Source organism: Paroedura picta, chromosome 16, assembly GCF_049243985.1.
Source record: "Paroedura picta isolate Pp20150507F chromosome 16, Ppicta_v3.0, whole genome shotgun sequence".
In the NCBI taxonomy this organism is placed as follows: domain Eukaryota; kingdom Metazoa; phylum Chordata; class Lepidosauria; order Squamata; family Gekkonidae; genus Paroedura; species Paroedura picta.
In genome coordinates, this window is record NC_135384.1 from 16,084,576 (window position 1) to 16,112,341 (window position 27,766).

The 27,766-nt window shown below is 46.2% G+C and overlaps 2 protein-coding genes across 6 annotated transcripts in view; one reads left to right on the forward strand and one right to left on the reverse strand.

The window, feature by feature from the left end:
• The window catches only part of LOC143826690 (uncharacterized), a 38,625-nt gene extending 24,400 nt beyond the window's left edge, over window positions 1-14,225 (reverse strand). For all 4 annotated transcript variants that reach the window (XM_077315585.1, XM_077315586.1, XM_077315583.1 and 1 more), the window contains exons 1-6: window positions 14,107-14,225; window positions 8,312-8,476; window positions 6,488-6,649; window positions 4,283-4,429; window positions 3,858-4,022; window positions 358-519 (exon numbers count right to left, since the gene is read on the reverse strand). In XM_077315585.1, the coding sequence (XP_077171700.1) occupies window positions 358-519; window positions 3,858-4,022; window positions 4,283-4,429; window positions 6,488-6,649; window positions 8,312-8,476; window positions 14,107-14,173 (868 nt within the window). In that variant the 5' untranslated portion in view covers window positions 14,174-14,225. The remainder of the gene's footprint in view (window positions 1-357; window positions 520-3,857; window positions 4,023-4,282; window positions 4,430-6,487; window positions 6,650-8,311; window positions 8,477-14,106) is intronic.
• LOC143826694 (alveolar macrophage chemotactic factor-like) lies at window positions 3,002-26,924 on the forward strand. 2 transcript variants are annotated; one of them, XM_077315591.1, is made up of 5 exons: window positions 3,002-3,091; window positions 21,600-21,740; window positions 22,837-23,019; window positions 24,393-24,510; window positions 24,602-26,924. In XM_077315591.1, exons 3-5 carry the CDS (start codon window positions 22,914-22,916, stop codon window positions 24,699-24,701), a joined length of 324 nt encoding a protein of 107 aa, XP_077171706.1. In that variant the 5' UTR covers window positions 3,002-3,091; window positions 21,600-21,740; window positions 22,837-22,913; the 3' UTR covers window positions 24,702-26,924. The 2 variants fall into 2 exon arrangements, 1 of the variants encoding a protein (XP_077171706.1); XR_013227101.1 differs by lacking the exon at window positions 24,393-24,510.
• The last annotated feature ends 842 nt before the right edge of the window (window positions 26,925-27,766 follow it).

The following is a 27,766-nucleotide window of genomic DNA, read 5'->3' on the forward strand; positions in this document are numbered from 1 at the left end:
ATCTTCTATCACCTTTTCCTCTATGGGTCATGTGCTGCTCCCCCCAAAAAAGTTTGACAATCACTGACCCAGTGGAACATGGGTATGTTCCTGTACCTGTATAAAATCAGTATGCAAGTAAACTATTCCAGTACCATAACATAGTTGATCATCCCAATTCATTAGAGAGCCACTAAGACAGGAATGGCGAGATTGTGGCTCTTCAGATGTCCATAGACTACAATTACCATGAACCCCTGCCAGCACCACATTTGCAGGGGCTGATGGTCACTGGAGACCATGAACATCTGGAGAGCCACAATTTTGCCTCCCCTGCACTAAGCTTTCCCTTACTTTGTTCAGCTTATTTCTTTTTACCTGAGGCATCGCAGTATGTCCATTTGGGATCCATGTCGTAGTTGCTGCTGAGAGAGCACCAGAGCTTCCCAGTTGAGGCTCCAGTTGTTGTGCATGAGGAATAGGTCTTGCCCCCAAAAATAAAAGGGAAGATGCAGGGCCCCATATTAACTTCATGTTGTCCTGAAACAGAGAACTCCGTTAATGACAGGGGAAGAGGCTCTAGAGCATCATGGCAGAACATCTCCTTCACCTGTAGAAGGTCCCAGACTCAATCTCCATTTAGACAGATCAGATCTTGGGAACGAACTCTACCCAAGATTCCAGGGAGACACTACTAGACAGTACCGACCTTCAAGGATCTGACTCAGGCCTATGGGATGACTCAGCATAAGACAGATTCATGTAATCAGTTTTATGGGGACAAGTTTCCAGAATCCTATCAGCTGCTCCCATCTTCTCTGCCCCTGCTGGGACTAAAAGCCATCTCAGGGGAACAGAGGCCATTTAAATCACAAAAACATTGTGTTCTAATGAAGCACAAGCCCAGAGCTACCCAAGCATACAGAAACCCAATACTCCAGAGTAACAGGTAATCCAGGGGTCCTCAGGATAGTACTTGTGGGTACCATGGTCTCCTGACACCTTTACTGGCATCCAGCAAGTGTTTTGGGGAAGTGGGCAGAACCAGATGGGGCCTTTATCCAGCAGGACATCCTGTGAAAAGGCGTTTAAAATGTTGGCATACACAAGATCTGCTGTGCCTGAATACAGAAAGATGACTGGAAAATCCTGAAGGGGCAGTAAAGGGGGCAGCTAGCTTGCCTAGTGAGGTTAGGAGCCCCCCTCTATTCCAAATTGTTCCCTTCTTGTTTCTGATTGACTTAATGAGGCGTTATCTGTTTCTTCTGAGAACAGTTAGGGCCATTCCGCACGACTTTAATGGAGCAAAAGTCTTACCTTTGGTAAACGCTACTAATTCAAGGTTCCGCATGATGTCGCACCCAATCTGCAACACTCCCGCAAAAAGCGCTTCGTTGTAGCGCTTTTTAGGAAATCCAGAAAAGTGGATTCCCCCTGAGAAAACCGCTACAAGCTGCAACAAACCAGCTAAAGACATGTGCGTTCTCAATGTAGAGGTAGAAAGGAAGTCCCTCCCCCACTCTGTTCGCCAAACTTCCGGCTAAGCGATCGCCATTTTTTTTAATTAGACGTGGAAAGCAACAAACGAGCGAGACTTCTCAGAGGCTTCTCCGGCTAAAGTTCCTCCACAAAAGTGATTAAAAGTTAAACAAAGCTCCCTACTGCAAGTGTCTTTAAAGTTCCCAAGCACAATACAGCCCCTTGTTTGACACTGCCCATAATTTCAGCCACAAATCTCGCCCATGGGGGGGGGGGATTTTTTTTTAACTTGAGGAGCCTGTAAACGATGAAGCGCCAGCTCCTACGCCTGCGGAAAAGGTCTTTCTGATACATTGAAGGAACGAATGTGCATTGCTACGGGTGTTTTCGTTTTTTAAAAAAAGAGTTCTTAAAGGGAAACACGAACACAACAGTTAATTGGCTGTTAAGGGGCGGGAGGAAGCGTAGAAAAATATTGCATCCCCTATTGCGATTTCGGCGAGACCGGAAACTTGTGCGTTACGAGAACAGCGCTAGTGGGAGAGCCTTTTCTCACTAGAAACGGCTGTGTGCGTTACCGCAATCTGCCGCTTTTGCCTGCAGCGCTTTTCAATAGCGCTCAGATTTAGCCACATTGCCCTTTGTGCGGAATGGCCCTTAGTCTTTTTCTCTCACCCAGCTAGCATAGAGAGACAGGCTTCTCTCTCTTCTCTTTCCTATCAAGTATGATCTTTTCTTCAATCAATCTATTTTGTTCTTAAGCGGTGGATGCTCAGCTTTGCTGCATATTTAGACTCTGCCAACGCAAAAGGCATCCGATTCAACAGAGGTTCTGCTTGAAATGTCACTGATAAAATAATCTCTCTCTTTTAAATGTTGTGGTTGCCGCTGCAGCCATTTTGTGGCTGGCTCTGCCACCCTGTGGCAGATTTCCAAGGGTGCTTACAGGCCCCAAAAGATTGGGGGATGCTGGTGTAGTGGGATCCAGAGCTAGCAGTTTAAGAGCAGCAGCCTCTAAACTGGAGAGCCAGGTTCAGTTCCCCGCTCCTCTATATGCAGCCAACTGGGTGACCTTGGGCTTGTCAGAGACCTATTAGAACTGTTCTCACAAAGCAGTTCTGTCAGAGCTTTCTCAGCTCCACCTACCTCACAGGATTCCTGTTCTGCAGAAAAGAAAGGCAAGGCAATTGTGAGCCTCTTTTAGACTCCTTTGGGCAGTGAAAAGTGAGGTATAAAAACCCACTCTCCTTCTTCTTGATTGTGTATGCTCTGATTTTTAAGTGTCACCCTGACCTTTTCCACACCAGGAATTCAGCTCAGTCCAACGCTCGTCTGCTCACAAGGCTAATTCCTGTTTTCAGACAACATCGGCCCCAGTCCAAGGCAGTCTGAGGCCTGATGTGACGCAGGTCATCAGTTGGACCACGGCAAGGGCATGTGAAATGCATTCCTTGCTGTGGGCCAACTGACAGCCTGCATTGTGCCAAGCCACAGGCCACCCTGGACTGGCTCAGACATCGTCCAGAAACAGGAATCAGCCCTGTGACCAGATGAGCTCTGGGCCAAGCCCAGTTCCTCGTGTGGAAAAGGTCTTCAAGGCACAGCCCTTCTTTTCGGCTTCCATCTCCAGCAGGTAGTATACTGACCTAACCATGAGGCTGGGTTTCGTGTAGAACCAGGAACAGAGATTAGCACTGTCTCCTCAGGACTTCCAGAGCAGGCTTTAAAAATTATTATTTAGGAGACCTTTCTTTAAGATTGACTCTTGCCTTGGCATAAATTGTGCCTCTTATGATTATATTTTATGGGTTATTAGCTAACTAGGGGCCAAGCCCATTGCATTCAGGAATACAACAGTGCTAGATTGTGAGGGGGGGTGGAAGAACTGTACAGGCTGCCTCTCCCTCCCCCCAGGCCCTGGAAAGGTGGCAGGCAGCTTTTAGGGCGGCATGACCCTGGCTGAGGCCGCAGCCGGGTGGCTCAGTCATCTAGGAGTGAGGCGCCCTCCCGGTAAGCCCAAGACCCAGGGGTTGGAGGCCCCTGGGCAGGGAACTCACCAGCAGGGGCAGCTCTCACATGGCAGGGATTTGCAGCCTCTGACGGAAGTGGGAGGAGGAGGGGGTGGTCAGAGGTGGGGGGTGGAAGACAATTGGCTGGACAGACAGGCAAGCCAGTTAGAGGAGGCAGCACTCAGAGATGGGACAGCTGCCCTGAGTGGGTGTTAAGTGCTGAGTGGCACTTAAGTCATGAGACCATGCTCCTCCTCCAAGCCCTTACCAGAAATATTAAGTGGAACAGATTTAAGCACCTTGAGGAGGCAGAAAGGTGGCATGCAAATTCACAAACTGACCCAATAACTGAGCACAGTTTGTTGGCACTGCAGACCCCATTGGACTTACTTGTGTCTGCACAGTAGCTCCACTTCTTGTCCTTGTCATAATTTCCAGTGGTGGCACACCAGAATCTCCCGTCCTCAGTATTTTCATTGGTGCAGCTGTAGAATGTCCGGTTCCTGTAGGTGAAGGGGAAGACGCAGGCCTGCCCTTTGGAGTTCCCTTCATATTCTACAGTGATGGGGAGAGGCTGGATTTAGAGTAAGTTTGTAACAGAACAGTGGTTTGAAAACTCTTCATACAGACAGGCCTTGACACCTGCATTTGGTTTCCGCTTCCAGTCTAGTTTTGGTTTGACTTACAAATCCAACATTTCGCAGAGACCTTTTATTGGTGTTAGCTAGATTTTAGTCAAGGAACTCAATCTCCCTATTTAAGCTCTGGATTCCAGGTGGACTGGAACTGGGGCTTGATGTTGCCACCTGTCTTACCTTCCTGAGAACATGCCTTCCACTTGACGTCTGTGTCATAATTTGCGGTGGTGGCACACCACAGCTGTCCATCCCCATCCCCATCTCGGGTGCATGCTGAGTAGGATTTCCCCTTATAAATGAAGGGAAAGTGGCACGGGTGGTGTTCTGAGGAGGAAGAAACAGGGCAGGGGAACAAGGAATAAAGAGCGGCAATAATAAAAGAGCGTAGTAATTTAAAAATCCATGCTTTGAAGCAAAAATAAATCACTCTGTTTCGCAGGGTGCATATCTGTGCATATGATTCAGTACATAGATTAATTTATTTTTATATTTAAGTCCATTGCAGTCAGTGGGTTAAGCACACCATATCACCCCCCCAAACAGAGAGTTCCCAAGGTCCCCTCTCCTTCTCTGTCCACCAATGCACCCCTAATTCCCTCCTACCTACCTTCATACCTCCTGACAGCCTGGATAGCCTTCTTCAATCTGCTCACAAGCCATCCCACCAAACATGCTCCAGGCCTCCTGCATGGCATGGCACATGCATCTGGGAGCCTGAGTGAGGGATCGCCAGCAACTGAGTGGGCAGGGAGTCAGCATCGAGTTGCCATCCTCCAAACAGTAGTTGAAAACCTCCCACTATTATAACTGATCCCAGCAGACAGAGATCAGGTCACGTGGGGAAAATGGCCACTCTGGCAGTTAGACTGCCCCCCTCAGGCTCCCCACCCCCTAATCTCCAGGTATTTCCCAGACCAATTCCGCATGGAGGCATAAAACTCACATTGCCTCCTGCTCGTAAACGTGCAATTGTAAGCTGCACATTTGCAAGCCTCCTCACAGGACACCCCACCCATGTTTACCCTCTGCTTCATCGCCGCTTTTTGCCTCCTGACTAGGCAGCAAGGGAAAACAAGTCAAGCTTCTCCCCCATCCCCACTCCTTGGCTTGTCAATCAAAGCAAGCCACCAATCAAAGCCCAGTAGTTGTCTGGGGGACTCAAACTTCTGCCCCCCCCAGCCCCAAAATTAATTAATTCTTTTTTTTAAGTGCACTTCCGCGTACCTATGTAGTAACGCCACAACGTAAATGCATTTTTAATTTTAAACAATCAACACTTCTGCCACAATGATAAAGCATCCCACCCCCTTTTGGGGATTCATAGTGTTCCGGATATTTATGTTTGAGTAGAATTGTAAGAAGCTGGATATGCTAACTGGACCCCAAAGAGCGCTTGTGTGTAAACAGTAGGCTTAAAAACAAAAAGCATGGATGCCTAGCAGATCAGGAGAGGACTGCTTCATCATGCGCCTCCACCAGAAAATACAAACGAGACAATGTTTTGCCTGTCCGATCTCAAAAAGACCATGGACAATTAAGGGAACATTTTATTTTAACTTATGCAAGGTAGGTTGCGGTCCTGCAGCAACGTGGACCATGCCATTTTTCTTTAAAAATTCTCAGAGTAGGAAATGGAAAAGAGAGGACAGTTGCAAGGGCAGGTAAAATGCTGCAGGGACCCTCCAGATAGGCTTACCCCTGGTTACCCCCTGATATGAAATGAGATAACAAGTAGCAAATCCAGTTTTGGTGATTTCTCTCATCTTGAGGCAAATCTGCCCAAAACTTGAGCCAGCCGCTGGACAGCCTCAGGATGCAGATGACGTGATGTGAAGGAAGCTCTAAAACCTGCCAGCAACCAGAGGCTGTCCAGGCGCAGATTCCTTGTGCAGAATCGGTCCCAGTCTTGATGTGGTAACCCTAGTAAATACCAGTGGTCCTTGCCTCAGGGTATGTTGATGCCATCCCTGCCCTGCTGTCCTTCCATTCTAGGTAGGACTTCACTTGATGAATAAATCCTCAGAAGGGCTTGAAATTCTTCCTGATTTTTTATGAACTAAATTGAGTGGAGTTGAAAGTGCAGTTTGCCTCCACTGTCATAGAAAATATACATGTGAAAACAAACAGGGGTGGGAGAACCAGTAAGACATCAGTTCTCTGGTTTGCAAATATCTTTGCTCTGACCATCCCTGAATTATTTTTTTTGAATATGCATGTGAACCAATAATTCCAAACATGGTAGCCAAATAATCAAAATGTTTCTGGTCTGTCATATTTAATCCTACTCTTCTATTCTCCCCAACTGTAAAACCACTTCCAAAATACCATCTGAACCTCAAATGAAACCTTTATGCCAGTTCCTTGAGTTTCCCCTCCTCTTACCTGAGGGATCACAGTATGTCCATTTGGGGTTTATATCATAGTTGCTAGTGAGCGAGCACCAGAGTTTCCCACCAGATGTCCCAGCAGTTGTGCAAGAGGAGAAGCACTTCCCCTTATATATGAAAGGGAAGACACATGATCCAACATGGTTCGCATGTAGTCCTGAAAGAAGGAAGAAAGGATGGAGCAAATGATGCTTTCTGTTTTCTAAATCAAATTTATGTCCGGGAGAGTTCTTACTGATGGGCATCTCTTATGAGGAGTGTAATTCACTGATCCTTTCACTAACATCTCACATTCAAAAGGCCAGTATCCTTTCCTAGTGTTTAAGGCTTTAAACACTGACCCAGCTGCAAAAAGGAAATAAGTTGGCATGAACAGTAGATCGTGTTTTTCCAGCATGGAGTCAGTGGATAGATTTTGCTGCCTTCCCTTGCCTCCATGACTTCACTAATTGCCTTGAGTTACTGTGCTCTGTAGACATCCTGCTCTGATTCTTCTTGTCTTCTTGGTCTGGGGAGATTGGGGGTGATTGGTAATTGAGAGGGGGTCTGGAAGAGCTGTCCCTTCTAGACAATAACTTAATGGCCAGTTTATCAAGTTGGATTCTTATTTTAACAGAGCCACAGGTAACCAAACTGAAGGTGGAGCCTAAGGTTTTCCTGAAATTAGAACTGGTCTCCATATATGAGGATCCAAGAGGGCAGCTATTCTGAAGGAATGCTTCTTTTAATTTTCTTAATCTTATTGATTTTTGTGCTTTTCTCACTGAGCAGCGAGAGATAGCTGCTGGAAGTTCTCCCAGAAGGGGACGTTACAAGTGTTATTTATTTGCTGATATCTCAGGATCTCCAATGGGATTTTAATTAAATTTTTGATGTCTGGATGTCTCTGGTTTGAAGGTATATGTCCAAACCCAACTGGATTAAAGTGAGAAAACTTTCCTTTCTTGAACTGCAAACTGAACTGCAAACTGAAGGAGTGTGCAAAGATGGTCTAGGGCAGTGGTCCCCAACCTGCGGGCCGCGGCCCGGTGCCGGGCCGTGAAGGCCATGGCGCCGGGCCGCGGCTCCCTCTCCCTGCCCCCCCCCCGCAGTAAAAAACTTCCCCGGCCGCAAGCTTGCGGCCCGGGAAGCTTCTTACTGCGGGAGGGCGGGGAGAGGGAATCAGGGCCGGCCGCGCCCGTGCCATACACCCTCAAGATGTCGCTTGAGCAGATAGCAGAAGCTGAGGAAGGGCTGCCTTCATTCTTGAGCCACATCAACCAAGCTCTTTGTTGCAGGGAGATAAGGCTGGACACCTCACTAAAGTCTAAGAGAAATTAAATCAGCAGTAATGCTGGCCAAGTTTTGGACCAGTACAGAGTGGGTTTGTCCAGAGCACTGGCAACCATGGTAGGCTGATCATTAGCAGCAATCCACACTAAACACTGAGGCAGTGTTAAATTGGCATATAGCAGCTGTTGGTAAACCATTTTCTTCACATTCTTGTGGCTTTGTTTCTGGTGCTGGTGCAAACATATGAAGCGCTCATAAACTGACTCAGATCATTGGTTCATTTAGCTCAGTACTGTGCCCTCTGAACTCCCTGTGGCTTTCTAAGTGACCTTTCCAAGACATCATATGTGAGATCCTTCAGTTGTTCCAGGGAGTGGATGTGTCCTCTCCACTGCTGAGCCATGTCATATTTCTGCACAGTCCTTCCTCCACATCTGCATCAACTCAAGAACTGAACAGCCATTCATTTTCCTACATCTGCCTTGCTCCAATAGCCTTGCCTGGCTAGCACATAAATCCAATGAGTTTGTCACCCCTATTTCCCTACTTGTATCAGCACAGTAGCTCCATTTCTTGATTTTATTGTAGGACCCCGTTGTGGCACACCAGAACCTTCCAGACTCTTCATCTTTATTGGTGCAAGAGTAGAATATCTTATCCTTATAGGCGAAAGGGAAGACACAGGGCTGTCCATCAGCATTACCTCCATACTCTAAAGAAAGACAAAGAGATTATGTGTTCAGAGACAAACGAGTGGTTTGTTGAACCGCTTTTGCTACAGTCCCCCCTGGGACAGCCATTCTCAACGTTTTTATAATTGAGAAACCCCTGAGACTTTCTTCAGGCTTCAAGAAACCCTGAAAGTCATGTCAGCAGGCCACATCTCCCTGCCATGCCCCTGGAAGTCACATGTCACCCAAAGTGACATCGTTCAGACATTCCCACTGGATGTGACATCATGCTCCATTGCCTCCTACTTCTAATGCCAGAAACAGCACAACAGCCTACTTCACTGGGCTGGGAACAAGGCAGGGTCAGGCATCCACGATTCTGTCACCCCCTGTCACTCCTCCTGCCCACGCTGTTAAGTTAAAATGAGAGTACATACTTCTCTGATTATTATTATTTGCATTTTGGAGTGTAAAGCAAGTCAACATGACCATATATGGTCATATCACTCCATGGAGAGGAGAAATGCTCGCAGGGATGCGACCATGTGATCCTCAGGTTACAGTCACCAGGGCTGCCATAAGTCTTGAGCCCATCAGAAATCTGCGCAAACATAAATTGAGACCATCATAAAAAGAATCTCGAAAGAAATCAAGACAAAGGTTGTATTGTTGTTGTGGGTCCCCGTAAAAGGTAAAGGTAAAGGTATCCCCTGTGCAAGCACTGAGGCATGTCTGACCCTTGGGGTGACGCCCTCCAGCGTTTTCATGGCAGACTCAATACGGGGTGGTTTGCCAGTGCCTTCCCCAGTCATTACCGTTTTACCCCCCAGCAGCAAGCTGGGTACTCATTTTACCGACCTCGGAAGGATGGAAGGCTGAGTCAACCTTGAGCCGGCTGCTGGGATTGAACTCCCAGCCTCATGGGCAAAGCTTTCAGACGGCTGCCTTACCACTCTGCGCCACAAGAGGCTCTTGCGGGACCCCGTAGCAATGTGGAAATGTCCTTTTTTAAAAAAAATAATAATAATTTCAGAACATCGGGCGGGGGGGGACATTTGAGTCCCCAAAACCACCAATGAGAGGGGAGTGGTGGCTTACATTGAGTGACAACCCGAGAAGCGAGCGGAAAAATGTCCACACTTCCGGCTTCTCCGCCACCTCATAGGAAAGGGAAAAGCTATGATAAGATGATGGGATAACACAGGAGGGGTCTCCCATCAGGAAGTAGCCAAACATGCGGTTTACATTCATGCTTTTATATGCAGGAGGTGGCACGCGTTGTCCACCTCCATGCGGAAATGGTCAAAGAGGTTTCTCAGCTGATGTGTATCTCATGAAGCCTTGCGAGGGTAAAGGGAGCAGGGAAATCAGCAGGCAAAAGGGGGGGGGTCCTTAAGCCTTATCCAACCTTCCAAATGCTAGCAATCCTAAGGACAGGGAACAGGTCTCATTGTACCTCCCAAGTAAATAAATTATTTTTTCTTTTCTTTTTTATGTATTGTTCCTGCTCGGCTTTATACATTGAAAAACAAATACAGACAAAAGGGAAGGTTTGTAGTGTCTACACAAAAAAGAGAAAAAAACCTATCCCAAGGCTACTAACAACATTAACAAAACTAATTCAGGATAAAGAAAAGTAAAAAGTCTCTTCTTATTATGTAGGTTTATTGTAGCATCCAACCAGAACGGGTTCCAGATATCTCCCATTTTCAAAGGGAATTTTCCTCAGTGGCTGTTCCTCTCACTTGTGCGAAAATTGGTACTTCAATACCTCTATTCAATCTCAAAATGTTAAGAATATACCCCAGCCTTTGACTCTATACTGTAGGGATGCTAGTAATCCAACTGCTCTCTTTTTGTGTCGGCTTTATACTTTATACTTTGGGCAGCAGGGATCTCTTGGTTTTAAGACAGTTGTTGCTCACACAACATAGTACACCAGTACTGAGCATACACAGAACTCGCCAGTCATGGCACAGTACTTCCACTGGGGATTGTTGTCATAGTTCCCAGTTGTGGCACACCATAGCTTCTTCTCCTCACTTCCATCACTGGTGCAAGAGTAATACAACGAGCGGTTGTAAATAAATGGCAGGACACAGGGACGTAAGTCTGAAATGGAAGCTCAAAATAAATGTTATAAAAACAGGATCTAGGTAGGGTGATCTAGGGATAGAAGTTTTGAACTGGAATTTGGGATGCAACAGTTGCTGGCTGGTCTTGAGCTAGTTGCATGCTCTGAGCCTAAACGTCATAGGACAAACAAGAAGAGTAGGGAATTATGTAAACTGCTCAGGATTCAAATTGGGGACAAAGTTAGTAAAAAAAAAAGGAAATAAATAAGGAAATAAATAAATATATTATATTATTTAGGGTGAACTCTACTAGCTAGGATTGCCAACCTCTGGGTGGAGCCTGAAGTCTTCCCGAGTTTCAGTTCATCTCCAGGCTGAAAGAAATGTCCATCTGGAGGAAATGTAACTTTGGACTGCAGACTCTGTGATATATCCCTGATGAACTTCTACCCTTCCCTCCTCAAATTCTAGTCTCCCAAATTCTACTCTCCCTTAAATCTCCAGGTATTTCCCAAGTTGGCAACCCTCTGACCAATCAAAGTAATTCCAAGAAACATCTCTCTAAGCTACTTTGCTCAGCTGTTCCTTTTCTTTTTTATTTAAATTTTACTAGTTTTCTTGTTGTTGTTAGGTGCGAAGTCGTGTCCGACCCATCGTGACCCCATGGACAATGATCCTCCAGGCCTTCCTGTCCTCTAACATTCCCCGGAGTCCATTTAAGCATGCACCTACTGCTTCAGTGACTCAATCCAGCCACCTCATTCTCTGTCGTCCCCTTCTTCTTTTGCTCTCGATCGCTCCCAGCATTAGGCTCTTCTCCAGGGAGTCCTTCCTTCTCATGAGGTGGCCAAAGTATTTGAGTTTCATCTTCAGGATCTGGCCTTCTAAAGAGCAGTCAGGGATGATCTCCTCTAGGACTGACCGGTTTGTTCGCCTTGCAGTCCAAGGGACTCGCAAGAGTCTTCTCCAGCACCAGAGTTCAAAAGCCTCAATTCTTTGACGCTCGGCCTTCCTTATGGTCCAACTTTCGCAGCCATACATTGCAACTGGGAATACCATAGCCTTGACTAAACGCACTTTTGTTGGTAGGGTGACGTCTCTGCTTTTTAGGATGCTGTCTGGATTTGCCATAGCTTTCCTCCCCAGGAGCAAGCGTCTTTTAATTTCTTTGCTGCAGTCTCCATCTGCAGTGATATTGGAGCCCAGGAAAATAAAATCTGTCACTATCTCCATTTCTTCCCCATCTATTTGCCAGGAATTGAGAGGGCCGGATGCCATGATCTTTGTTTTCTTGATGTTGAGTTTCAAGCCAACTTTTGCACTCTCCTCCTTCACCCGCATCAACAGGGTCTTTAGTTCCTCTTCACTTTCTGCCATTAGAGTGGTATCATCTGCATATCTGAGGTTGTTGATATTTCTCCCTGCAATCTTGATCCCAATTTGGGTCTCCTCTAATCCCGCCTTTCTCATGATGTGCTCCGCATACAAGTTAAATAGGCAAGGCGACAGTATACAGCCTTGCTGAACTCCTTTCTCAATTTTGAACCAATCAGTGATTCCATGTTCAGTTCTCACTGTTGCTTCTTGACCTGCATATAAATTTCTCAAGAGACAAATAAGATGCTCTGGTATTCCCATCTCTTTAAGAACTTGCCACAATTTGTTGTGCTCCACACAATCAAAGGCTTTAGCATAGTCAATGAAGCAGTAGTAGATGTTCTTCTGGAACTCCCTAGCTTTCTCCATGATCCAGCGTATGTTGGCAATTTGATCTCTAGTTCCTCTGCCTCTTCGAAATCCTGCCTGTACTTCTGGATTTTTTACTAGTACAGTTTTTAAAAAATACTACATGCTTTTTTGAGTCTAAAAATCAACAACTTTGTGTTATTTGTCTGTATTAAATTCACACATATGCTTTCACCCAGTAATTCCTGATTGGTGGATTGCAACTATGTATGAGTTCTTGCTAGACCTTAGAATAGTAACTAAGTTACAAATGAGAATGAGGTAGTGGTTACAGGGTCAGACCAGGATCTGGGAGAGACAGGTTCAGAATCCCACTGTCCCATGGAGGTTTATTGGGTGATCTTGGACCAGTGCCTTTCTCTCAGCCTAACCATAGACATAGGATTGTGGTGAGGGTAACAGAAACATAAAGCTGGAATTGCTCTCAAAGGTCAACTAGTCCAACCCATTGAACAATGCTTCTCCACCCCAGCCCCCAACCCCACAGTGAATTTCCTGGGGCCAATCTAGCCTGGAGGGAAATAAATTCCTGACTCCATGGTGGCGATCATTAGCTAAGCATTAGCTCATCCCTTCCTGACCACCCTCACTGCCTAAATTTACGGCATCAACATTGCTGTCAGATGTCCATCGAGCTTCTAAAAACCTCCATAGAAGGAGAGCCCACCCCCTGCTGAGGAAGCCGGTTCCACTGAAGAACCACTCTGTCAGGAGGTTCTTCTTAATGATTAGCCAAAAACTCTTCTGATTTAATTTGTATCTATTTGTTCTGGTCAGACCTTCTAGGGCAAAAGAAAACAATTCTATTTTTTTATCTGACAGCCTCTCAAATGCTTGAAGATGGCTCTTATATCATCTCCCAGTTGTCTTCTCTCCATGTTATACGTACTGACTCCTTTAACCTCCCCTCACAAAACTTGATCTCCAGGCCCCACACCATCTTCACTCCTCTCCTCTGTACATTTTCTGGACTTAGAAAATAGACAGCTGATGCATACTGCCCTTAGCAGCTTGGAGAAAAGGGAGGTAGAAAATAATTTTTGGTTCCTTTATCTACTTATGAACCAAATCCACCAAATTTTAATTATCTGAGAGGGGTCTAATTAATGTTCTTTATAAGAATGTTCATCACATTATTGATTTAGCACATCTCTATCATATTCCCTTGCAACTCGCCATGTGAATCATGAATAAAAGCATGCATCATTTGTCTGGCAAGGTGGCATCAAGGCCAATGAGACACAACTGATGATGGCAGTAAATAAGGCTGCAGCTTTTGGAATGCCCTCCCAGAGAGGGTTGGTCTAGCAAGAGATGGGAGCACCCACACCCTCAGCTGTCCAGCTGTTCATTATTGGAATCCAGGGGCACCCTAGGGCCTGCTGCTTTCCCAGCTGGGAGAGCAGACCCCTTGCCTCTGGACCCTCTTCCCGGGGAAGTGACCCTACTGGAGGGGCCACCAGGCTTACCACAGCTGCGACATGAATTATATTGTGCATAAGAAGCCAACAATGAACTCTGAACATTAACAAGAACTTCATTAACCTAATAACAAAGGGTGGGAGGGAAGCTGCACCAGCAGCGGCTCGGGCAGCTCGGGCGGGCTTGGCACACGTGGTGCCCTTTACAGGCATGCTCCAGCCCACCTCTCTCTCCTGCCACCATATGTGCTCTGCTCCATGCAGGTCACATGCTCTCCCAATCTGCCTCTCACCATGTCTCCCAGGCAGCCCCCTGCTGTGCCAAATGGCAGCCCTCATAAGTCATGGCTGCCTGTTATGATCAGCTATAATTGATCCATGTAAATAAAAGGGAAAGAGACCAGAAATAACACAAAGAACATTTCCTACTTTCATCTGCAGTCAGCAACGGTAACAGAATCCAGCTGTACATGAGGAACCCCATGATGGAGACCATCTCTGCTCCAAAGGACTCAAATGTGAGGAATGCCCGTTATTGACCAACCTACTCTTTTTATAAGCTTCACTTAGCCACCTTTCCCCCCTTCTGCAATGCCAAATTTCTGATGTTTTGATAGTCAACAGAACCTGAATAAATATTAGGTTACGAACAACTTTTTCAGACAGTAGCATTGAATAGACTAATCCATGCAGAATAATGTAACCCGAACTTCCTTTTTCAACTTTTCTTTTTATTTAACAAGAATTGTTTCTCCTTTCCGTATTCTGAGCATTCTTTCTCTTGCCTATTTATTCCCATCCCTTTGTGTTTCTAAGATGAGAGCCAGTTTGGTGTAGTGGTTAGGAGTGCAGACTTCTAATTTGGCATGCTGGGTTCGATTCTGCACTCCCCCACATGCAACCAGCTGGGTGACCTTGGGCTCACCACGGCACTGATAAAACTGCTCTGATCAAGCAGTAATATCAGATCTCTCTCAGGTCTCTCTCAGCCTCTCCCACCTCATAGAGTTTCTGTTGTGGGAAGAGGAAAGGGAAGGTGACTGTAAGCCGCTTTGAGCCTCCTTTGGGTAGAAAAAAGCGGCATATAAGAACTAACTCTTCTTCTTCTTCTTCTTCTTCTCTTCTAACTGTCATGGTAAATTCTTCGGCCACATTTTGCCGTTTTCTGTTTGATCTTGTATACAAGATAGATGTTGAAACTCAACATCAAGAAAACAAAGATCATGGCATCCGGCCCTCTCAATTCCTGGCAAATAGATGGGGAAGAAATGGAGATAGTGACAGATTTTATTTTCCTGGGCTCCAAGATCACTGCATATGGGGACTGCAGCAAAGAAATTAAAAGACGCTTGCTCCTGGGAAGGAAAGCTATGGCAAATCTGGACAGCATCCAAAAAAGCAGAGACATCACCCTACCAACAAAAGTGCGTTTAGTCAAGGCTATGGTATTCCCAGTTGCAATGTATGGCTGCGAAAGTTGGACCATAAGGAAGACTGAGCATCAAAGAATTGAGGCTTTTGAACTCTGGTGCTGGAGAAGACTCTTGCAAGTCCCTTGGACTGCAAGGCGAACAAACCGGTCAGTCCTAGAGGAGATCAGCCCTGACTGCTCCTTAGAAGGCCAGATCCTGAAGATGAAACTCAAATACCTTGGCCACCTCATGAGAAGGAAGGACTCCCTGGAGAAGAGCCTAATGCTGGGAGCGATTGAGGGCAAAAGAAGAAGGGGATGACAGAGAATGAGGAGGCTGGATGGAGTCACTGAAGCAGTAGGTACAAACTTAAATGGACTCCAGGGAATGGTAGAGGACAGGAAGTCCTGGAGGTCCATGGGGTCGCGATGGGTCGGACACAACTTTGCACCTAACAACAACAACAAACAAGATAGATGAACTACATGTGATCCAGCTTATATATACAATTGCTATATCTTCTGAAAGGGAAAATGTCCAGGTATTTTAGCTTCAGGACACCTGTACTGGGGCCTGAGACAGGACACCTGTACCAGGGCATCCACACAGGTGTTCCAGGATGGGGCCTCACTGCAGCAAATTATGGGGCTGGGGAGAAGGTGTCCAGGCGTGCACAAAGGCTATGTGCATCCGAACCAGGTGTCTAATCTTTAACTCGTTCCAGGGCAACAGTCAACGCTCCAGCCAGTTCCGGAAGTTGGACACAGCTACATGTATTGGGTGGCACAATACACTGCGACTTCTGGTTGGGGTATGCACCTGGGAAGACCATATCAGCATCAGTTGGTTGGGGCATTGAGGCATGCAATGGCTGGTGCTCATGGGGAAGTTCACTGTGGAAGTTCATCAGTTTGGCCCTCCAGCAGCCGTCATCATGCACTTGGGCGGGAATGATCTACCGGCAACTAAGAGCGTCCAGCTCATCAATGTGGTATTGGAAGACTTGTCCCTTATAAGTCATCAAATGCCACGGACATTGGCTGATTTGGTTGATTTGGTCAGACATGGTACAGCACTGGGCATGGAGAAATGTGCATTCGCCCGGCAATGTGAACTTGACTGTCCAAAAAATTAACAAGGCAGTGGCCAGAATAATAACTGAGCTGGGAGGTTTGGTTGTTCATCATCCAGACATAGATCCCAGAATAGAGGCCTTATATCAGCTGGATGGGGTCCATTTGTCAGCTTTGGGTCACAACTGGTTTGGAAGGGAATTCATCTTGCATGGCAGGCCCTCCAGCTAAGGGACCCCTTTAAAGAGACAGCAACCTGCAAGTGGTTGCCGACCAGGCTGGGAAGGCTAGGGGGCTCACAGGGTCAGGTGGCCTAGGATGGGATGAGAGGAGCTGTGCATCCCATGAGGCACTTCCCTTGTTAGGGGCTACAGTGGCACGGGTGACCTGCATTCCCAGCTGGAAACCGATGTGGGATCTATAGGAGCTGCTGTAGCAGGGAATAATAATATTCAGATGGCTACTAAGTGGCTCTCAATCCTGTGCCATGCCAACACTCCCATGGTTGGGTTAATAAAAGCTGTGGTCGACTTGTAAGCCAACAACATTTGTGTGCATGTCTTTTGTGAGCCTAGAACTGGCTCCATGCAAGTCAATTAATGCCAAGTCAAATACAAAACTGCACTAACGGGAAACCTAAAGTGAGTTCCATCCTTCTAAGCCAACTTTTTTCAATGCTCTGCTTATGATGACACTGCAGATAACCTTGTCTAATATTTGACTAAAGCTGTGGGGAAAACAAACCACTGAAGGTTCACAGAACGTTCCTCTTTATGTAAGGTACTAGAAATTAAGCCCACTGTTGCTGAAATACAACGGGCGCTAGAACAGGGGTAGTCAACCTGTGGTCCTCCAGATGTTCATGGACTACAACTCCCATGAGCCCCCACCAGCAAATGCTGGCAGGGGCTAATGGGAATTTTAGTCCATGGGCATCTGGAGGACCACAGGTTGACTACCCGTGCACGAGAGCATAGGGAAGAATAAGGGAGGAAAGGAAGGTTGAAGAAGAAGAAGAAGAAGAAGAAGAAGAAGAAGAAGAAGAAGAAGAAGAAGAAGAAGAAAGAAAGCAAGAAAGCAAGAAAGAAAGAAAGAAAGAAAGAAAGAAAGAAAGAAAGAAAGAAAGAAAGAAAGAAAGAAAGAAAGAAAGAAAGAAAGAAAGAAAGAAAGAAAGAAAGAAAGAAGAGTTGGCTCTTAAATGCCGCTTTTCCCTACCCGAAGGAGGCTCAAAGCAGCCTATAGTCGCCTTCCCATTCCTCTCCCCACAACAGAGGGAAGGAGGGATGGGATTGAGAAAGGAGGGAAAGGGGTGGGTGAAGGGATGAATAGAAGGAATAGAGAAAGGAAGGCAGGAAGTGTGTTAGAGAAGAAGGGGGAAAGAGAGCAAGTGAGAGGAAGAAAGAGATAGGCAGGAAATAGATGGAGAAGTAGAGGAAGTCAGGAAGGAAAGAAGGAAGGCAGGCAGGGAGGTAGGTGGACTTGGAGGGGACAGGGGTGTGTGTGAAGGGGGGAGTCACGAGGGGGGGCAAATTGGAAGGGGGAGTTGGGGGAAGAGATAGAGAGATAGAGGAAGCAAGGAAAGAAGGCAGCCCGGGAGGTAGGTGGATTTGGAGGGGAGTGGGGGAAAGGAGGGGTGTATTTGAAGGGTCTGTGTGGGGGGAGTCACGAGGGGGGGCAAATTGGGAGGGGGAGTTGGGGGAAGAGATAGAGAGATAGAGGAAGCAAGGAAGGAAGGCAGCCAGGGAGGTAGGTGGACTTGGAGGGAAGTGGGGGGAAAGGAGGGGGGTATTTGAAGGGTCCGTGGGGGTGGGAGTCGCAAAGGGGTGGTGATTTGGGAGGGGGAGGGGCTGGAGAAGGTTCTTGGGCGGGGGGGTGGCGCGGCCTTCTGCCAGCCCCAGTAGCTCCCTAGTAGCATCGAGGACGCTGGCAGGGAGTGCCTGGGCCCAGCAGAAGGCAATTTGCGGTGGTGGTGGGCGGGGTGGCCTTCTGGCAGTCCCAGGGGCACCCTCTCAGCATCCTGGATGCTGCGAAGGTGGCCTGGGGCTGGCAGAAGGCTCCCGAGGAAGGGCCCTGGGGCAGGAAAGGAGCAGCGAGGGCGCATCCTCGATGTGGCTTCCCTGTTCCTTTCCCCAGTGGGAGGAGAACCTGGGCGGAGGACTCACCGCACGGCCATCATTCAGTGTCTGCGCGGTGACTCCCCTGCCGGGCCAGGTGAGGCTGGGCCAAGCAGCCAATGGGGAGCCGCACTTCGCGCGGCTCCCCATTGGCTACTTGGCCCTGGATTGGGCCCTCCGAGTTTTTGGCTTCTGATTGGGCCCTCTGAGTTTTTATCCCGGACAGAGCCCGCCCTTTCTCCTCCCACATTGCCCTTGCCCTTTTATTTAATACCGCGGATGCGGTTACAGATAAGTGGATTAGATCCAGCCAGAAGTTTTGATCCATCTTGCCCAGTTCCCCACTTTCCTGCAAACTGTATCGCACGTGGTTTTTGATCATGAAAGTCCCGTGATCCCCAACATTAGTGTTCAAAAGGGGGATCCACCTTTTTTAACTAGTAGAAAAACTGGCTGGATCCAGAAAGTGCAGAGTGGAGACAGCTGCAGGAAAGCTTTGGGCATCTGCACCTGACAGCTGTTTTTGTGAGGGGAGGGTTAAGCAAACAGCATAAAATATATTTGCAGAAAGATGCAAGTTGACTTGGATATATTAGAGCTCACTTCAAGAGGTACCAAAGACCGGTCTGCTTCTTGCTCATTAAAGGGCCAATCGAAGATGGACATCCAATCTGCTTAAGAGACAGATACCTTTTTTCGCTTGTTCATTCTAAAGTTATTTTAAAACGTCTTTTTTGAAGCAAATAATGTTCAAGGTATTTCCAGGAAAGTCATTGCTGGCTTGTATGTAAGGTCTTCTTCAAGTTTACTTAAGTGAAGAAAGGCATTCATTAACTATGTACAAGACTTGTGCACCAGCTGATGGCCTTCATACAAAAAATGTACACTGTTTGCTTTAAACAAACGTCCTTCTCAATGGACAAATAGCTCAAAATAGTTAGCTAAGAGAAGAGTTCTTCATGATATCACATGAAAATTATGCATGATGAATCCAGAGCTATCAGCTGTGAAATGCTAGCACATATATCTGGAGAACTTTGTGCCCATGTTTAACTAGGATATTTTTATTTACAAAATTCTGCATGATCCTGGGCAAAAAATTAGATTGCATATCATCAATTTGATCCAGCCAACTTGTCCACTTAATTTCTCCCCGTTTGCCTCCTTACCACAACCACAATTCCACATGGCTTTTGCCCATGCAGGTCTCATGATCCCTAGTACAGCCTTTATAACAATAAAATGAGGAAGAGGTCCTCGTCATCAGTGGAGAATCAGGCTGAATTCAACCCAAGGAGTAGATTGCTCTGCAGAACAAAGTCTGTTTCCTGCAGTTTTTTAGCCTTCAATGTTTATGCAAGATTGGAAAGAGCACCATCATTTTGTAGTGTTCTTCTATATCAATCCAGAAGAAGTACCTGGTGAAGAGTATATCATTAAAGTAATGAGAGAACAGGGAAATTATGAAATATGGAAGATGTATTCCATGCTTTGCTCTCTGGTGGACTGAGAAGAGACCCATGCTGTAATCCGACCTTTGCTGAGTGACTTTGGCCCAGTCACTTATCAGCCAAGCTCTACAAATAAAGTAAGGGGAGAACCACATACTTTGTCGTGTGTTCCCTGGAGAAATTCAGATCATACTGCAAGAAAATTTCTTCTCCGAGTAAAAAAGGAATGGTCAGATAAAGCACTACAATGTGTTACAGCTTATTTAAGGAGCAAACTTTAAAAATGGTTCAAGAGATTGAAACGCAATCAGAAATGGCACTTTATGTGCTTATATTTTCTTTTTAGGAAACCTAAGTTACCAGTGTATTATATTTTAAAATGCTTAACTTGCGTGTATGTTTGTAGCAAAATACATTTTTTTAAAGTTTTAATTCCTCGCAATGCAGAAACAAGAATAGATCACTGATGATCAAGTCATACTGCCGCTCCTAGCTTGCTTTTTCCGTTTTCAGTTCCTTTCTTCCTCATCAGTCCACATCAGCACAGCCTTTCAAACTGAAAACTTTCTTTTCAGCCACAGCACCCTCATTTGGTCCATGAAAGGTCATCTCTATCGCTGGTGCAGAGAACTGCCCAGCTGAGCCTTCTGCAGAATTCCTTTACACTAAACACATCAACAGCAACCAAGAAGATTAATTTCATTGGTCAATTAAACAGTGACCGGGCACTTCCTTTCTGTCTTTAGATACTTACACCCTACTTGTTCATTAATGGAGAACCAAAGAGGCTAACAACACCATCCTCTCTCTTACCATTTGTTCATCACAATGACCCTGTGTGGTAGGTGATACTGAGAGGAGGTGACCAAGCCAAGGTCACCCAGCAAGTTTCCATGACAGAGTGAGGATTCAAACTTGGGTCTCCCAGACTTTTCTCTAACACTTTTCCAGTGATAATGTTTTAAATCAGCAGCCATAGAAGCATTAATGATGGCCTACATTGCTCTGCAACTGTTGAGGTTTATATGTTCATTTCATCAGAAGAGCTGGGGTTTTCTACCCCACTTTTTACTACCTATAGGAGTCTCAGAGCCAGTTTGGTGTAGTGGTTAGGAGTGCGAACTTCTAATCTGGCATGCCAGGTTCGATTCTGCACTCCCCCACATGCAGCCAGCTGGGTGACCTTGGGCTTGCCACGGCTCTGATAAAGCTATTCTGACTGAGCAGTGATATCAGGGCTCTCTCAGCCTCACCCATCCCACAGGGTGTCTGTTGTGGGGAGAGGAATGGGAAGGCGATTGTAAGCCGCTTTGAGCCTCCTTCGGGTAGGGAAAAGCGGCATATAAGAACCAACTCTTCTTCTTCTTTTTCTTCTTCTTCTTACAATCACCTATCCTTCCCTTCCCCACAACAGACAATCTGACCATTTCCGCACTGGGGATTTGCCCTGCCTTACTGCTTGTCCGGTGGCAGGGCAAGTTCCAGGTTCCGCTTGATGGTGCTGGGCTGGGGCCATCCCAGATGTGGCCCAGCTCAGGCCCTCTTTTGACCTGTGGCAAAGGAATGCAGACTGCAACAGGGCCTATGTCAGGGCAGGCCCATGCAGCAGGGGAAGAGCTGGACCATCCTGGCCCAGCTTCTCCCCCGTCCTCACCCTACAGCATTTATATTTCGTGTTTTTACAAGGCAGCATTTAAGGTTCATGTCCAAGCCATAACGTGAAGTGTTCAGTTTTTTCAAACTTATTATAATCTTTCCCCTGCCCCTAAACATCATGCAAATGTAACAACTGTGCATTTTATCTGTTTAAAAACTTTTTAACCCAACATTCTCATTTTTCCCCCTCTCTATACATGTTTGTGTTTTTGCCAGCTGAGAGAAGGCTCATTTCAGGCAACTAATAGATATTCTCTCGATTGAACTCCACAAGGCTACTCTGATACAGTACATACTCTCTGTCACCACACGAGGGAGCAGATTCCTAGAGAAACTAGTGCCTCACGAGACGACCAGGTAAATTAATCTTATGCTGGCTTCATGAACTCTGCTGGGTGTTTGCATTGGACTACTATTGGTACTACTATTTCAATGCACAACAGGACGTCAAGTTGGGAATTTGTCTAACCAGTTGGCAACTCCCGCAACAGGTCAAAAATGAGGAGCTTAAATCAGAATCAGAATCAGAGTACCTTTATTGGCATAAAATTGCAAAGCATAAAATGAAAATTTCAAACAGTTTCAGATGTAAAATCCATCGTAAAAGATTTTCATTTAAAATTGCCAGTAAAAACTTTGCTACTTTTATAATAGTTGCTGAGTCCCTCACATTTAGTATCATTTTAATCCAGTGTTTCTCATTAACATAGCTGAATTTCAATTTCTTCAGATGATTGGCTAATGGGCGACGAAATACTTCAAATTTAGGACACACCAGAAGTATACGGTGCAAGTATACGGAGCTTAAATCAATCAGAAACTTAGCTGACCACATGGTATCAATAGTTGTCCTGCAACTGAGATTATTTTCTCCTGGAGACCTTGCTGCATTTTGGAAGAAGGCCAATTTGGTCCCCTTAGCTCCAACTGTGGACATGTGGGCTTGTCTCTCCTGTCAAATCATGTTTGTCTAGTTTGATATTCATACCCTGCATTTTCCTCCAGTGAGAACCCAAATCAGCTTAGAGCATCATTCTCCCCTCTTCCAATTTAGCTTCACAACAACCCTATGAGGTAGGTCTGACTGAAAGAGAGGGTGCTGTACCGGTGCTAGGATTCTGGTGATTCATGATGCGTGAATTATTTCTGGCTGAACTTAAACTGTACCAGATTTTTCTCCAGTGCAAATCCCCACTGCCCACCTGTGATGACTCTGGAAGCCCTTCTTTCTGCCACCAACCCATGTCACATGTGGAACAGCCGCGCTGATTATCGGCGAGCCTCTTCCAGATCTTCTGGGTTCCACTTCTGGGACCGCTTCCTTCTGGGCACTGACCAAGGGCTCCTCACTCCCCCCCCCCTTCATTTAGACCCTTTCATGTGCAACGAAACCCTGACAGGGTGGCGACTGAACATAGCATAGCTTGTATCACCAGGTCCTGTGTGATTTCAGGCATGGGATCGTCCAATCAACTCCAGGCCCTGATGGGTTTTAAATGCCTCGAGGAGGGATAGAGGCATTCAGAGTGCATGCTTCTGCAGCCTTCACCAGACCAAGCCGAGATGAGCCTGTGCTGTCGAGTGGCCCCAATCCTCCTCTTCTCCCTGCTAGCTGGCACCCTCTTGCAAAGCCGAGGTGAGTCTGCCTGGGACAGAGATGGAAGAAATCTTCCTCCCTTCTACCTGGAGGAGGCCAAGGAAAGCACAGTTCCCCTGTTATTCTTTCTTCAGCCCATGGGGGAATGGTGTGTGGGTTCTAATTTTTAAAATGTGGGGCTTCAGGGAAACCTTTCTTCACCTAAAATCCCCTAATGCTGGATGGGTGTGGACAGGCTGGCCTCCTTGGCTGGTTAAAGCAAATCTGGGTTATAGTCCTAAAAGTTGTGGGATGGGTGACAGCAAGCCAAAGGGAAGGTCCTGGAAGGACCGAGGCATAGAAACAGCTTGTGGAAGTGCAGGAAGCAGTGCTGGCGTTCAAGTCTATGCGGATTTCAGATGTGCAAGTTCTCTCCACCCATACCGGCTGCAAATCAAAAATAAATAAATACATAAATACATACATGAATAAAATATGTACATAGAAGGATTGCTGTGTGATGAGGGAAAGGTCTTTGTAGATGCCCAGAAACACTGCCTTTTTTAACGCTCCATATTCTTAGGACCTTTTTAATAGGTAGGAATAACTGAGCTGGGAAATGGTTGAGGGAAACAGGCTTTTTTGAGTGAGAGGTGAGGATATCCTGTCTTATTCTCTATTGGGACAAAATGCCCCATTATACAGTTGCTTATTAGGGGCAAAGATTATTTCCTTAAAATAATGTTGCTAAAAACCCCGTGGTTTCCAGATTAGTGTGGACAGGTTGAAGTGAGAGTTCACTTTGCACATGCTCAGAAGCACACTGTGCACTTGATCGCTACCACGGTGTACACTGCCCACCCGTTTTTAACCACCAGGTTCTTGGCTTGTGCTTCAGCTCTCACTAAACTTTGAAAACTTTTGAATGCCCTTGCAAACAACCAAACATGAGACGCTCTCAGCTCAGCTACACCGTTTATGCACTGGAGGTTTCATGCCAGGCTGCAGGCTAGAGTCATGGCAGGTTGCCCTGCCTTTTCCTGCACCCACATGGGGGAGCATTTGGCCCGGTGCGCCTCATCCACCCCCCGATTTGTGCTCCTGCATGAGAGCTGGGACAGTGAAGTTCTCAGTGCAGAAACGGTCCTGGCGATGTCGCATGTCAAAAGCAAGAAGAGGAAAACTCAAGGGGGAGGAGGAGTGTTCCTGAGCAAAACCGGGAGGGCTTTATTTAAAGAAAAACAAAACCCTTGCTTTTCTTGATTTTAATTGCAGTTGTTGGGAACTTATAGTGCTGCATCCATCTACAGAGAATGACTTCCTCAGAACTCTCCTCGGGCTCTTGGCTAGGTCAGCAGGTTCTCAAGGGTTCACAAGGGACATAGAGGCTTGGACTAGGCATTCCCAGAGATATCTGCTCTTTTCTTTCCCAGCTGCCCCCCTGACCAGGTGTCAGTGTGATAAGTTGTTTTCAGGCAGGATCCCCACTAAACTCATTGCCTGGCTCTCCATCTACGCTGTGGGACCTCACTGCGCCAACACTGAAGTCATGTAAGCGGGCCCTGGCTGGTATGCTTCCTTTTCGTGTGGCTCTCGGCTGTACCCAAGCCTTTCAGCTGTTTTCCTTTGTGTTCTCTCACAGAGCCAGCACCACAGACGGGAGTGAGGTCTGCCTGGATCCTGGTGCAGCTTGGGTCAGGGTAGCTATCAAAAGGATTCTGGAAAATGTTGAAGAGAGCTGAGCAGGCTTCAGAATGTCTTCGAATGAAGTAGACTTGGAAACGCCTTTTGGAGTAACAAGATTTTGTTCAGCGATGAGGGGGCTTGTGAGTAGTTTTTGGACTGCACCTTTATTTAGGAAGGAAAGTCTTGGATCTTGTCCATCAAAGTATATTTCTAGGTATTCCAGTAAATGGCTCTGAATAATAGGACGGGTTCCTTTAGCAGGATAGGTATACATCAGTAAATATTGACAAATTCAATGTGATAGAAAAGTACCTTGATCTTTTCTCCTCATCAAGTGAGAAATGGAAAGGGGTCACAAATTAAACATGGCCTCTTCCTATATCTCTCTTCCCAGTGCAGTGTAGTGGTTAAGAGTGGTGGCCTCTAATCTGGAGAACTGGGTTGGATTCCCCCCCTCCTCCATACGCAGCCAGTGGGGTGACCTTGGGCCAGTCACAGTTCTTTCAGAGCTCTCTCAGCCTCACCTACCTCAGAGTGTGCTTGCTGTGGGGCAAAATAGGACAGGTAATAGTCAGCCACTCTGAGACTCCTTCAGGTACAAACAATCAGCTCATCTTCTTCTGTACCATCTTGGTAGGAAACAAAAAATAGAGCAATACAGTCTCACATCACATACTTCATTTATACCCAGCCTTTCTTCCCAAAGTGGCTTATGTCGTCTCCATTTTTTCCTCATGAGAACCACATTGATTTATTTATGCCTTTTTTTTTAAGGTAGGTTAGGTTGAGAGGGTGTAACTGGTCCAGGGTCCTTCAGCAAGCTTCCCTGGCAGAGAGGGAATCAGAACCTGGGTCTCCCAGATCCTTCTCTGGCATTTAAGTCTTGCCATCCTCCCTGGCTAATTTCTAAATTGTGCACAGGCAAAATAAGAGCTAGTATACATTAATAGTTAGACCCAGATAATATAACAGGTTCCTTTATCATTAGCGGTATCTTCAATGTGATAGAAGAGTATCTTGATCTTTTTTCCCCATGCACTGGGAACTTCACTGCCCCAGCTCCCAGGCAGGAGCACTAATAGGGGGCGGATGAGGTGCACCGGGCCAAATGCTCCCCCATGTGGGTGCAGGAAGAGGTGAGGCAACCTGCCAAGACTAAAACTCCAGCCTGCAGCCCAGCATGAAATCTCCAGTGTGTAAACGGTCCAAGAGAGCAGAGATTTGGACAACAACAGCTCTTTGAGTTAAAAGTGCCTGGTCAGCAAGAATAACTGCTTACAGGTACCAAGAGATCCTCCACACACGCTGACAACTCTGTGAGGTAGAATGCCTGGTCACCAAGCAAGCTTCCATGGCAGAAGGGGGATTTGAACCCTCCCCAGCCACTACACCACACTCACTTCTTTAGTTACAACAGAGAGCCTGATTATTTCGGTTGCTGTAGAACCCTGGATGGACCTTGCATTCCTGGGTGGTCACAGTCAGGTCTGATCCCAAGAACTGACATTTCAGATTTTTCATCTGAAATGTGCATCCATTTGGCCTCATGCTTCATTTCAAAAGTCTGCAAGAAACTTTTGGCTGCCAATGCTGCTCTAAACAGGATTCAAGAATCAGGTTCTTGTGCAACATTTATGTTGATGAAAACTGGCATAGAATTACTTGATTACCAAAGCTTTGCTTTTAGAGCGCACCGCATGTGTTCATTTCAGTTTTTCGGCATTAGTCTCCTAACTGAGGCAAAGAAATAGCATGAGAAGTCTGGCCTCCCTACTGAAAACACCGAACTTAGAAATCAGCATGTACCACCAATGATATGGATGTACTTTATGTGCCCCTCTCTCTCAAAAGAGAAAGAGGCAGCATGTCTGAAACTTTGAGATTTATTTTTAACTAGCTGCAAAGCCCTTTCATAAGCCCTTGTCATGGCCCAGGGAAGGGAGGCTCCCTGCTGCTCCCCACCCTCCCCGAGGCAGGTCCCCTGGGCCGCGGCAAGTGCTCTTGCTGCCCAGGGCGGCGAGAGCACTTGCCGTGGCCCAAGAAAGGGAATCTTCCCTCCCTGCATGCGGGCAAGGAGGGAGGATAGAAGAGGGAGAGGGAGAGCCAATCAGGATGCAGCCAACTTGGGCAGCAGGACTGTCTCCACCCCCGGGGTGGTTTCACAAATATATAAGGGGAGAACAATGGATAAGGACGTTAGTAATTGTTAAGATTGATGCTTTTATTGTGTTTGTATGTAATTTATCACTGTTGTGAGCTGCCCTGAGCCCCCTGGAGAAGGTCAGCAAGTGGAAAAATAAATAAAAATCTCTTCCATCTTTTACTGATCTCTTGTCCCATGCAAGTCTTTTACGAGCCTTTGTGCTGGTCAAATTAAATGTCCACTTTTTAGTAGTTATGAGGGGCATGTTTCTGAGTTTACCTTACTCAGAACAAATTTTGCAGCTGTTATTTTATTTTTATTTATTTTATTTTATTTATTCAATTTATTAACCACCCTTCTGCATCCAGGCTCAGGGAGGTGTACAACATAATTTAATTGACAGTAATACAATCTTTACAATGGATATATACGGCTATGGTAATAAACAAGAAAACTCTAAGAAGCAAGATTGATACAACTGCACAAATTCTCCTAGACCCTAGAATTTCACTGTCATCCTGCTCTGATTCATATCCCCATGAAAACAGTTATATATCTCTTTGCTGATAAAGACCCCCTCATACACAAAAAACCTCTAGCAGTTGCAAATGTTTGACTCCTTTTGTTTATTGAGTAATAAATGATTTGAAATAATTATTACTGCTCAAGATCTATGCATGATAGAACTTCTATTGGAGGAAAGGAAAGGAGAGGAAAGGACTAGGAGCAATGGACTGAAATTACAGGAAAGGATGTTCCTCTTAAATATTAGGAAGCATTTTCTGACAGTGATGGTTGTTTGTAGATGAATATGCTGCCTCAAAGAATAGTGGAGTCTCCTCCATTGGAAGTTTCTAGAAGGATTAATGTGTCACCTGTCAGGATGTGACCCTCAGAAGATGGGGGCGGCTAGACTGGCTGGCCCCTCGTGATCTCTTCCAGCTCAGAAGGAAAGGTCACAGATACATAGTAGCTATA